This window comes from Salvelinus sp. IW2-2015, linkage group LG16 (assembly GCF_002910315.2).
Source record: "Salvelinus sp. IW2-2015 linkage group LG16, ASM291031v2, whole genome shotgun sequence".
NCBI classification, from domain to species: domain Eukaryota; kingdom Metazoa; phylum Chordata; class Actinopteri; order Salmoniformes; family Salmonidae; genus Salvelinus; species Salvelinus sp. IW2-2015.
In genome coordinates this window covers 42008491-42021945 of record NC_036856.1, presented here as the reverse complement: position 1 = coordinate 42021945, position 13455 = coordinate 42008491, and the positions used below count along the sequence as shown (strand labels likewise).

General features: G+C 45.1%; 1 protein-coding gene across 1 annotated transcript in view; it reads left to right on the top strand.

Annotated features, from left to right (window-relative positions):
- Positions 1–13455, top strand: part of LOC111975512 (pituitary adenylate cyclase-activating polypeptide type I receptor-like) — a 42964-nt gene that overhangs the window by 7834 nt on the left and 21675 nt on the right. Inside the window, 11 exon segments of the mRNA XM_024003818.1 lie at positions 4790–4903; positions 5533–5642; positions 5827–5924; positions 9335–9471; positions 10308–10339; positions 10341–10394; positions 10396–10446; positions 10449–10466; positions 10662–10738; positions 11101–11170; positions 11342–11433. Coding sequence (XP_023859586.1) covers positions 4790–4903; positions 5533–5642; positions 5827–5924; positions 9335–9471; positions 10308–10339; positions 10341–10394; positions 10396–10446; positions 10449–10466; positions 10662–10738; positions 11101–11170; positions 11342–11433 — 853 coding nt within the window.

Below are 13455 nucleotides of genomic sequence, written 5' to 3'. Positions count from 1 at the left end.
GGCGCTGGGCAGACGGACAGCTCAGATGGCGCTTGGCAGACGGGCAGCGCAGGCGGCGCTGGGCAGACGGGTAGCTCAGACAGCGCTGGGCAGACGGACAGCGCAGACGGCGCTGGGCAGACGGCAGACTCTGGTCGGCTGAGGCGCACAGTAGGCCTGGTGCGTGGTGCCGGAACTGGTGGTACCGGGCTAAGGACACACACCTCAAGGCTAGTGCGGGGAGCAGCAACAGGGCGCACAGGGCTCTGGAGACGCACATGGGGCTTGGTGCGTGGTGCCGGAACTGGTGGTACCGGGCTGGAGACACGCACCACAGGGCGAGTGCGTGGAGGAGGAACAGGGCTCTGGAGACGCACTGGAAGCCTGGTGCGTGGTGTAGGCACTGGTGGTACTGGGCTGGGGCAAGGAGGTGGCGCCGGATATACCGGACCGTGAAGGCGTACTGGCTCCCTTGAGCACCAAGCCTGCCCAACCTTACCTGGTTGAATGCTCTCCGTAGCCCGACCAGTGCGGGGAGGTGGAATATCCCGCACTGGGCTGTGCTGCGTACCGGGGACACCATGCGTAAGGCTGGTGCCATGTACACCGGCCCGAGGAGACGCACTGGAGACCAGATGCGTTGAGCCGGCTTCATGGCACCTGGCTCAATGCCCACTCTAGCCCGGCCGATATGAGGAGCTGGGATGTACCGCACCGGGCTATGCACACGTACAGGAGACACTGTGCGCTCTTCCGCATAACACGGTGTCTGCCCGTACTCTCGCTCTCCACGGTAAGCCCGGGAAGTTGGCGCAGGTCTCCTACCTGACTTCGTCACACTCCCCTTTAGCGCTCCCCCCAATACATTTTTGGGGCTGACTCTCAGGCTTCCAGCCTCGCTTCCGTGCTGCCTCCTCATACCACCGCCTCTCGGCTTTAGCTGCCTCCAGCTCTTCACGAGGGCGGCGATATTCTCCAGGTTGTGCCCAGGGTCCTCCGCTGTCCAGAATTTCCTCCCAATTCCATGAGTCCTGCGATCGCTGCTGCTGCTTTTTCCCACGCTGCTTGGTCCTAGGTTGGTGGGTGATTCTGTCACGTTCGTCATAACATTTAAGTGAGGAGGACCAAGGCGCAGCGTGATAACAGTACATTCTTTCTTTAATGAAGACGAAAATGAAACGAACACTATACAAACTAATCAAAACAACAAACAGACGAACGAACGAGAAGCTATACAAACAATAAGTGCAGACACTGGCAACTTACACATAGACATAGACAATCACCCACAAACTAMCTAATGACTATGGCTGCCTAAATATGGCTCCCAATCAGAGACMACGATAGACAGCTGTCTCTAATTGAGAACCAATCTAGGCAACCATAGACATACATACACCTAGACTAAACACTACCCCATAAACATACAAAAAAAACTAGACAATACAAAACACATACATCCCCCATGTCACACCGTGGCCTAACTAAAATAATAAAGAAAACAAAGATAACTAAGGCCAGGSCGTGACACATAGGACTTCATGTTACACAATACATGCATGTTTTGTTTGATAAAGTTCATATTTATAACAAAAAATCTGAGTTTACATTGAGGCGACTAGATTGACTAGTTCCAAAAACATCAAGTGATTTTGCATAGCCACATCGTTTCAACAGAAATACTCATCATAAATGTAGATGATAATACAAGTTATACACATGGAATTATAGATATACCTCTCCTTAATGCAACCGCTGTGTCAGATTTCCCAAAAACTTTACGGAAAAAGCAAATCATGCAATAATCTGAGACGGAGCTCAGAACAATAGCCAAATTAGCCGCCATGTTGGGGTCAACAGAAACCAGAAAATACATGATAAATGTTTCCTTACCTTTGATGAACTTCATCAGAATGCAGTCCTAGGAATCCCAGGTCCACAATAAATGCTTGATTTGTTCGATATTGTCCGTTATTTATGTCCAATTAGCTACTTTGGTTAGCGCGTTAGCGGTAAACAATTCCAAAGTCACAAAGCGCATCCACTATAACGTGACGAAATGTCCAAAAGTTCCGTAACAGTCAGTAGAAACATGTCAAACGATGTACTGAATTAATCTTTAGAATGTTGTTAACATACATCTTGAATAATGAGGTCCTCCTCATGTAAAGGCGCGTGTTCAATGCGTGGCCACCTCATGGCAGTGATTACTAATTCCTGTCTCCTTCGGCCCCCCTTCACATTAGAGTCATCAGACAAAGTTCTATTGACTGTTGACATCTAGTGGAAGCCGTAGGAAGTGAAAACTCATCAATATCTCGCTGTAATTTCAATGAGAGCTTGGTTGAAAATCTGCCACCTCAGAAACAATTCAAACAGGAAGTGGAACTTCTCAGGTTTTTGCCTGCCATATAAGTTCTGTTATACTCACAGACATAATTCAAACAGTTTTAGAAACTTCAATGTTTTCTATCCAATACTAATAATAATATGCATATATTAGCAACTGGGACTGAGGAGCAGGCAGTTTACTATGGGCACCTCTGTGCACCTTTCATCCAAACTACTCAATACTGCCCCTGCAGCCATAAGAAGTTAATATTACTCAGTTCCTTTGGCTTTGATGCCTCATGATTGAGTATTGCTCTGTTCAAGTAGACTGTGATTTTCCTGTGGTCTGATAGGGGTTTCAGTGGGCTGACTGTGAACTCTCTGAGAGATTCTGGGTTGAGGTCAGTGATAAAGTAGTCTACAGTACTACTGCCAAGAGATGAGCTATAGGTGTACCTACCATAGGAGTCCCCTCGAAGCCTACCATTGACTATGTACGTACCCAGCGTGCGACAGAGCTGCAGGAGTTGTGACCTGTTTTTGTTGGTAATGTTGTCGTAGTTGTGCCTAGGGGGGCATATGGGGGAGGGAATGCTGTCACCTCCAGGTAGGTGTTTGTTCCCCTGTGTGCTGAGGGTGTCAGGTTCTTGTCCGGTTCTGGCATTTAGGTCGCCACAGACTAGTACATGTCCCTGGGTCTGGAAATTATTGATTTCCCCCTCCAGGATGAAGAAGCTGTCTTCATTAAAGTATGGGGATTCTAGTGGGGGGATATAGGTAGCACACAGGAGGACATTTTTCTCTGTTAAGATCATTTCCTTTTGAACTTCTAGCCAGAGGAGGCAGGCAGCCTAGTGGTTAGAGAGTTTGGCCATTAACCTGAAAGGTTGCTAGATCGAATCCCTGAGCTGACAAGGTAAACATCTGTTGTTTTGCCCCTGAACAAGGCAGTTAACCCACTGTTCCTAGGCTGTCATTGTAAATAAGAATTTGTTCTTATTAACTGACTTGCCGAGTTAGTGTGGTAGTGTGCTAATATAACACTGTGCCATGCCATGCCATACCTCTCTCTCTCTCTCGCTCTCTCTCACTGTCTCTGTCTGCCTCTCTCTCGCTTTTTCTCTGTCTCTCTTTCTTTCTCTCCGTCTGTCTCTTTCTCTCTTTCTCTCTCTCTGTCTTAGTAGAGATGCAGTTTCTCAGACCTTGGTTGCATCTCTCTGATGCTATTTTCACTGTGGCTCGATGCGGCTGGAATTAAAACAAGGCCAAACACACTGACCCCTTTTCTCTACATAAAGGAAGAGAGGGAAAGAGGAAAGAGAAAGAAGAACTCAATGTTGTCTCTCTTCTTATGTGACCTGAGCATGACTGTGACCGTGTGAATGTTTAACTGGGAGAGAGCGAGAGAGAAAGAGAGAGAGAGAGGGAGAGTGGGAGAGGTACAGAGGGAAGGAGTATGGGAACAGCCAGAAGTAGGTAGACAGGACACAGTAGTGGAAGAACACCATCACCACCTTACACTCCACCTACAGGGAAAGAGAGAGAGAGAGGGAGAGAGAGGGAGAGAGAGGGAGAGAGAGAGGATGGAAAGAAAGAGAGGGATAGAGTGAGAGAGGGAGGAAGGGAGGGATAGGGGGAGTATGGGAGATGGAGGGAGGGAGGGGGGGTGTATAGAAAGAAGGGACGGTCCTCTATGGTTGTGAATATCAATGACTGGGAGTCTGGCAAAGTCACCGTCAGTGTTATTAGACTTGCCACACAGCTACTCACCCCCCTACATGCACGCACGCACGCACGCACGCAGCACGCACACACCACACACACACACACACCACACACCACACACACACACACACACACACACACACCACACACACACACACACACAACACACACACACACACACACACACACACACACACCACACACACACAACACACACACACACTACCATCTATGACATACTGAGTGTTTTTGTATTCCTCACAGCCCTCCAGACAAGCCTGACAAATCTCATCACTCTACACACCATCCTAGGGATAGAGGCTCTGGTCAGTAGTTCATTACAAAGGGAATAGAGTGCAATTTGGGATGCAGACAGAGAGACACTAGAGCAGTACCAGAAAACACCCATTTACCATTTTTTGCATTATACAAACTGAGCAGTTGCATCTTTCTTGGCCTCTATTGCCATCTGCTGGCCAGATGTGGCCTTGCCGAAAAAGGGATTTACCATTGAGGTTGTGCTATCCCACGGATACCCCATTGTAACATCGGTACTTCCACAGTATTTACACTGACCACAGAGTTAACTCAGGTTTTCGGTTCAATACCTGTTTCTAATCTATAACATCAGATCTTTGTCTTTCAAAGGTGTTTTTCCATCAACCACAGAAGAAGGTCTAAGAATGTTGTGAGTGTTGTGCTCTTTTTATTGAATCATGGTACTCACCATCTCTGTGTTGTGTTGTGCCCCCAGGGTGCCCATGGTTGTGGGATAACCTGACGTGTTGGCAGCCTGCCCGGGTGGGAGAGGTGGTTGTGGTCAGCTGTCCAGAGCTCTTCATCCAGTTCATGAGCGAGGAGGACGATGGTCAGTGACTGACAGCTGTCAATCATCTCAAGACTTTGGGCATGACTCTGTCTATTTGTTTTATATTAACATCCACATTGTACATCTATTGTAACTAACATTGATTTGTACCTCTTGTCTTATCATCTGATAAATACAGTGAGCTCTAAAAGTATTGGGACAGTGACAATTATTATTATTTTTGTCTCTGTACTCCAGTACTTTGGATTCAAAATGATAGAATGACTATGTGGTTAAAGTGCAGCCTGTCAGCCTTAATTTTAGGGTATTTTCATCCATATTGGGTGAAACATTTAGAAATTACAGCACTTTATGTACATAGTCCCCCCATTTTAGGGGACCAAATGTATTGGGACTAATTCACTTACATGTGTATTAAAGTAGTCAAAAGTTAAGTATTTGGTCCCTTATTCATAGCATGAAATGAATACATGGAGCTTGTGACCACAAATTTGTTAGATGCCTTTGCTGTTTGTTTTGGTTGTGTTTCACATTACTTTGTGCCCAATAGAAATGAATGGTAAATAATGTATTGGAGTCACTTTTATTGTAAATAAGAATAGAATATGTTTTGAAATGTTGAATCTACTGTATGTGCTAACCATTAACATTGTTTATTATGTGTGTAGAGCTAGGGAAGGTGAGTCGTAACTGTACGGAGGGCGGCTGGTCTGAGACCTTCCCTCACTATGTGGATGCCTGCATGTTCGACGAACCCAACGGAACCCACGAGCATCCGGTGAGCACTCCACACTGTCTTACCCTCACTCTCATCGCCCATAATCCTTAGCCTGGATGCCAGTCTGTTTCTGCTCTCTTGCCAACTCCTTATGGTCATGCCATACATAAGGGTATATGTATCAGTCTGTGCTAATATCCCTGATAAATATGTGTTCTTGATTTACTGTTGTTGTTCACTGCAGGACATGTACTACGTGTCRGTGAAGGCTCTGTACACGGTGGGGTACAGCACCTCTCTGGTTTCTCTCTGTACAGCCATGGTCATCCTTTGCAGGTTCAGGTGAGAAAGGTCACCAGAGGTCAAAATCCCAAATCCCACTCAGATCAAATCAAATTTTATTTGTCACATGCGCCAAATACAACAGGTGTAGACCTTACGGTGAAATGCTTACTTACAAGCCCTAACCAACAATGCAGTTTAAAAAATAACTAAAACAAAAAATACCTTAAAAAAAAATAAGCATAAGAAATAAAAGTAAAAAATAATTAAAGAGCAGCAGTAAAATATCAATCATGAGGCTGTATACAGGGGGTACCGGTACAGAGTCAATGTGCGGGGGCACCGGTTAGTCGAGGTAATTGAGTTAATATGTACATGTAGGTAGAGTTATTAAAGTGACTATGCATAGATAATAACAGAATAGCAACAGTGTAAAAGAGGGGGGGGGGGGGGGGGCAATGCAAATAGTATGGGTAGCCATTTGATTAGATGTTCAGGAGACTTATGGCTTGGGGGTAGAAGCTGTTTAGAAGCCTCTTGGACCTAGACTTGGCGCTCCGGTACCGCTTGCTATGCAGTAGCAGAGAGAACAGTCAATGACTAGGGTGGCTGGAGTCTTTTACAATTTATGTCCTTCCGCTGACACCGCCTGGTATAGAGGTCCTGGATGACAGGAAGCTTGGCCACAGTGATGTACTGGGCTGTACGCACTACCTTCTGTAGTGCCTTGCGGTCGGAGGCCGAGCAGTTGCCATACCAGACAGTGATGCAACCAGTCAGGATGCTCTCGATGGTGCAGCTGTAGAACCTTTTGAGGATCTGAGGACTCATGCCAAATCTTTTCAGTCTCCTGAGGGGGAGTAGGTTTTGTCGTGCCCTGTTCACGACTGTCTTGCTGTGCTTGGACCATGTTTGTTGGTAATGTGGACACCAAGGAACTTTAAGCTCTCAACCTGCTCCACTGCAGCCCCGTCTATGAGAATGGGGGCGTGCTCGGTCCTCCTTTTTCTGTAGTCCACAATCATCTCCTTTGTCTTGATCACGTTGAGGGAGAGGTTGTATCCTGGCACCATATGGCCAGGTCTCTGACCTCCTCCCTATAGGCTGTCTCATCGTTGTCGGTGATCAGGCCTACCACTGTTGTGTCATTGGCAAACTTGATGATGGTGTTGGAGTCATGCCTGGCCATGCATTCATGAGTGAACAGGGAGTACAGGAGGGCTCTGAGCCCGCATCCCTAAGGGGCCCCCATGTTGAGGATCAGCGTGGCAGATGTGTTGTTACCTACCCTTACCACTTGGGGGCGGCCCGTCAGGAAGTCCAGGATCCAGTTGCAGAGGGAGGTGTTTAGTCCCAGGGTCCTTTGCTTAGTGATGAGCTTCGAGGGCACTATGGTGTTGAACGCTGAGCTGTAATCAATGAATAGCATTCTCACATAGGTGTTCCTTTTGTCCAGGTGGGAAAGGGCAGTGTAGAGTGCAATAGAGATGGCATAATCTGTGGATCTGTTAGGGCGGTATGCAAATTGGAGTGGGTCTGGGGTTTCTGGGATAATGGTGTTGATGTAAGCTATGACCAGCCTTTCAAAGCACTTCATGGCTACATACATGAGTGCTAGGGGTCAGTAATAATAGGCAGGTTACCTTAGTGTTCTTGATCACAGGGACTATGTTTGGTCTGCTTGAAACATGTTGGTATTACAGACTGAGGTTGAAAATGTCAGTGAAGACACTTGCCAGTTGGTCAGCGCATCCTACACGTCCTGGTAATCCGTCTGTGAATGTTGACTTGTTTAAAGGTCTTACTCACATCGGCTGCGGAGAGCATGATCACACAGTCGTCCGGAAGAGCTGATGCTCTCATGCATGTTTCAGTGTTACTTGCCTCGAAGTGAGCATAGAAGTAATTTAGCTCATCTGGTAGGCTTTTGTCACTGGGCAGCTCTCRGCTGTGTTTCCCTTTGTAGTCTGTAATAGTTTTCAAGCTCTGCCACATCCGACGAGCGTCGGAGCCGGTGTAGTATGATTCGATCTTAGTCCTGTATTGATGCTTTGCCTGTTTGGTGGTTCGTCGGAGGGCATAGCGGGATTTCTTATAAGCTTCCGGGTTAGAGTCCCGCTCCTTGAAAGCGGCAGCTCTACCCTTTAGCTCAGTGTGGATGTTGCCTGTAATCCATGGCTTCTAGTTGGGGTATGTACGTACAGTCACTGTGGGGATGACGTCATTGATGCACTTATTGATGAAGCTAGTGACGGTTGTGGTGTACTCCTAAATGCCATTAGAAGAATCCCAGAACATATTCCAGTCTGTACTAGCAAAACAGTCCTGTAGATTAGCATCTGCTTCATCTGACCACTTTTTTATTGACCGAGTCACTGGTGCTTCCTGCTTTAATTTTTGCTTGTAACCAGGAATCAGGAGGATATAATTATGGTCAGATTTGCCAAATGGAGGGTGAGGGAGAGGTTTGTACGCATCTCTGTGTGTGGAGTAAAGGTGGTCTAGAGTTTTTTTCCCCTCTGGTTGCACATTTAACATGCTAGTGGAAATTTGGTAAAACTGATTTAATTTCCCTGCATTAAAGTCCTCGGCCACTAGGAGTGCCACCTGGATGAGCCTTTTCCTGTTTGCTTATGGCGGTATACAGCTCATTGAGTGCGGTCTTAGTGCCAGCATCGGTCTGTGATGGTATGTAGACAGCTACAAAAAATACAGATGAAAACTCTCTAGGTAGATAGTGTGGTCTACAGCTTATCATGAGATACTCTACCTCAGGTGAGCAAAACCTTGAGACTTCCTTAGATATCGTGCACCAGTTGTTGTTTACAAATATACATAGACCGCCACCCCTTGTCTTACCAGAGGCTGCTGTTCTATCCTTTCGATACAGTGTAAAACCCGCCAGCTGTATGATGTTCATGTCGTCGTTCAGCCATGAATCGGTGAATCATAAGATATTACAGTTTTTAATTTCCCATTGGTAGTTTAATCTTGCTCGTAGGTCATCGATTTACTTTTCCAATGATTGCATGTTTGCCAATAGAACGTATGGCAGTAGGGTTTTACTCGCTCGCCTACGAATTTTCAAAGGCAGCCCGACCTCCATTCTCTTTTTCTCCGTCTTCTCTTCACGCAAATGTCATATAGGTACCTGTGTTTCTAGCTAGAACAAGAGAAACACAGAGATGTTCGGGGAGCTTTCTTCTAATTATTTTACATACAGAAGGACTAGATGGCTTGTAAGATTATTATTATTATTATGTAAATTAATAACAGAACATAGAACATGTCAGATAATAAAAGACAAGATAATATAAAAATCAAGACATGGTGCTTTAGTGTAACAGACTATACAGTAGGTGGGATTGCTTGTTTAGAGATTGGTTGACCCAGGTTTTGTGGATGTTGTTGTCTGAGCTGTGATTGGCTGTGGTTGTTGTTGTCTGAGCTGTGATTGTCTGTGTTCACAGGAAACTGCATTGCACCAGGAACTTCATCCACATGAACCTGTTTGTGTCATTCATTCTGAGAGCCATCTCTGTCTTCATCAAGGACGGGGTTCTGTACGCAGAGGAGGACAGCAACCACTGCTTCTTACACACTGTGAGTAGGCATACCACACACACACTGTTAGTTAATGATGGGGAAACTAAGCTTTCTGAAGCATTGAGCATTTCTAGCCTATTGTGTCGGAAATAGGTTCATTACTCGAGGCCTTGATCAACACATCGTACACTTGTGGCACCTACTGGTCAAAAGTATTTAGGGCAGCCAAATGATTATAGATGACGTCGCATATGCCGTAGCACGTGCGCAGGGTAGCCTTTTTGCCTTCTACCGAAAACAATACCAAACCAATCAGGTGGTTGTTCGACAAAATTAAGCTTTGGCCGCCATTGGTCACGTGCTCCTGATGAAGTGATACAAGCATCGGCACACTGCTTCGAAGTAAACTGCTTAGTGATTACAACACCTGCCTCGGAGCGCCGGTATCAAAAGTAACATTACTACCGTTAGTCACACACAGACAAAGACATACTGTACACACACTCACACACATCCTGAACCACCTGTCCGTCTTTCTCCTCTCCTCTCTCCATCTCTCTCTCTCATCTCTCTCTCTCTTCCTCTCTCTCTCTCTCTCTATCTCTCTCTAGCAATCGGTTTCTAACTCTCCAGCAAACGATCCAAATTCTAACTGAAAACACACTCTTCCTCTCTCTCTCTTCTCTCTCTCCTCTCCTGTCTATGTCTCTCTGTCTATGTCTTCTCTCTCTCTCCCTCTCGTTTGTCTTCTCTTCTCCTCTATCTCTCTGTCTATGTCTCTCTCTCTCCCTCTCTCTGTCTGCTGTCTCTCTCTCTGTCTATGTCTCTCTGTCTATGTCTCTCTGTCTATGTCTCTCTGTCTCTCTCTCTCCTCTCTCTCTCTCTCTTTCCCTGTAGGTGAGTGTAAAGTGATGGTGTTCTTCCACTACTTGTGTCCTATCTAACTACTTCTGGCTGTTCATTGAGGGCCTGTACCTCTTCACTCTTGCTAGTAGAGACATTCTTCCCTGAGAGAAGATACTTCTACTGGAAGATATATATACCATCATTGGCTGGGTGAGACAACAATCATCATGTACTGTTTATCTAATCAACTGAAATCATCAAGTGAAACAGGATAATGTGTGTGTGTGTGTTGTGTGTGTGTGTGGTGTGTGTGTGTGTGTGTGTGTGTGTGGTGTGTTGTGTGTGTTGTGTGTGTGTGTGTGTGTGTGTGTGTATGTGTGTGTGTGTGTGTGTGTGTGTGTTGAGTTTTTTGTGTATTCAGGGACCCCCACTATATGTGTGGTGATATGGGCAGTACTCAGGCTGCACTTTGATGACATAGGGTGAGTTACCAATACATCACACTCAATTGACTATATTATGAAGGTAATGATGGGTAATGATGACATAGTAAATGTACATGATTCTTCAATATTCTGTATTTGGCCTTTCCTCCTCCCCCCCTTCACCCCACTCTCTGAACCCCTCCCCTCACCTCCTACCTCCTCCCTCCCTCCCTCCTCCTCCCTCTCTCTCCCTCCCTCCCTCTCTATCTCCCTCCTTCTTCCCATTGCCCTCCCTTTCTCCATCCATCCCCCTCCTCCCTCCCTTTACCTCCCTCGTTCCTCTCGCCTTCACTCTTTCCCTCCCTCCCCCCCTCTCTCTCCCTCCCTCCCCCCCTCTCTCCCTCCCTCTCTGTCTCCAGGTGTTGGGATATGAATGATAATGCTGGTATCTGGTGGGTGATTAAGGGACCTGTGCTGGCCTCTATCATGGTGAGGCACTAATCAATTATCAATTCAATCACTTATTGATTACTATAAATGTTGATAAATTACACTATTTAAAAATAACTAATTCAGTCAAATGAATAGCTGTTCAATACCTAAGACAGATGAGTGAATATAGGCATTTGTCCTGTAAATACACATCTTATTTTTCTACAGATCAACTTTGTCCTCTTCATCGGCATCATAATCATCCTGGTCCAGAAACTGCAGTCTCCAGACATCGGTGGGAACGAATCCAGTATTTACCTGTAAGTCACAAGAAGTGTGCTTGTGTGTGAAATTGTATCTACTACAGTAGTGGCTCTTTCTATTGTTCATCATGTCATATGTTTTTGGCTATTCTATATACCAGTTGGTTCTGTATGTTGGTCCACTGTTGATGATGTCATGAGTATGTTATCAAATCAAATCACATTTTATTGGTCACATACACATGGTTAGCAGATGTTAACGCGAGTGTAGCGAAATGCTTGTGCTTCTAGTTCCGACAGTGCAGTAATATCTAACAAGTAATCTAACAATTCCCCAACAACKACCTGATACACACAAATCTAAAGGGGTGAATGAGAATATGTACATGTAAGTATATGGATGAGTGATGGCCAAGCGGCAAAGGCAAGGTGCAATAGATGGTAGAAAATACAGTTTAGACATATGATATAGGTGGACCAGAGTACACGACCTCCACTGGGAAATGTTCCGGGTCGACTCTGAGAATAGTATTGACATACACTATACACTCATCAGGAAGTGCATAGAGAATGTTGTTCCCACTGTGATGATTAGAATTTATACAAACCAAAAACCGTGGATAGATGGCAGCATTTGCTTAAAACTGAAAGCGCAAACCATTGTATTTAACGATGGAAAAGTGACTGGGAACATGGATGTGAACAAACAGACCAGCTACGACCTCCATAAGGCAATAAAGGAGGCAAAACTACTGTACAGGGACAAAGTGGAGTCACAATTCAACGACTCAGACACGAGACGTATGTGGCGTGGTCTCCAGACAATCACGGATTATAAAGGGAAAGCCTGCCATGTATCAAATCAAATGTTATGTGTCACATGCACCGAATACGATGAAGGAAAAGGAAACCGCACACTGCTCTTGATAGTATCACCGATATTTAATAAGCTTACGTATCGGCCACACGGCCTTCGTCAGAGCTTTTGGGATTTTTTGAAAGTTGCACCCTTATGTAGACCTGGCTCCACCCACATCCGTTCTACACATCGAAGGGGGTTGGAGGCAAAGGAAAATAAATAAGTGCTACCAAATATAACAATGTGCAATTCATAAATATTACAAAAGTGTATAAATAAGGCGTATTGAACACTTCTGTATAATCTCAATGAGGACATAGCAAGTTCATTAGTCATTGGGTACATCATATGAAAAACGTCAGAATAACCTGTCATCAGTATGATTATCTAGAAAAAGCAGCCGGACATGCGCATGGTTTCTAAAAAGAGGCTATTCGTCACAATGTGTGGATGAAGCTCATAACTTGGCATTGGAAAAAACACGAGTGAACTGCTACAAAGACCCGCTAAAGCTACAGAACATTCCGTAATGTTCACAACTACATATACTTTGAATTCGCGAAAAGTGGGAGAGGTGGTCAAGAAACACTGGCATATTTTATCATCGGACCCAGCTTTACCGGCTGAATTTAAATATCAACCACGTATTGTGTATAGGAGAGGTCGCAATTTACGCGATAAATTGGTTCATGCCAACTGCCAGCCACTTAAGAAAATTAGCCAAGCACTTTTACGCCCTCTACCAAATGGTAGCTATAAATGCAGAGGATGCGCACAGTGCAACAATATGATGAAGTGTCAATATTTCTGTCACCACACCAGGAAAAAGGTTCCAAATAAATGACATTATTACGTGTTCACCACCCATGTTATTACATTATAAATGTCCATGTGGCTCTGTTTGTCGGTAAAACCACCCGCTCTCTCAACAGAGAATTAGTGAACATAAAAGTTCAATCAGGAGAACGACAGGGATTATCCAGTCGCTGTACATTTCAATGACATGAAGCATGACATTTCCACCTTTAGATTTTGTGGCATAGAGAAAGTTAAGATATCAGACAGGGGAGGTGATATTAATAATACTCTGAGTAAAAGAGAATGTTTTTGGATTTTCACCCTCCAGACATTGTTTCCAAAAGGACTTAATGATGAAATGCCTTTGTATGTTATGCTGTGAATTGGAACATGAAATGTGTGTCTCTTGTAGATTATCTGAC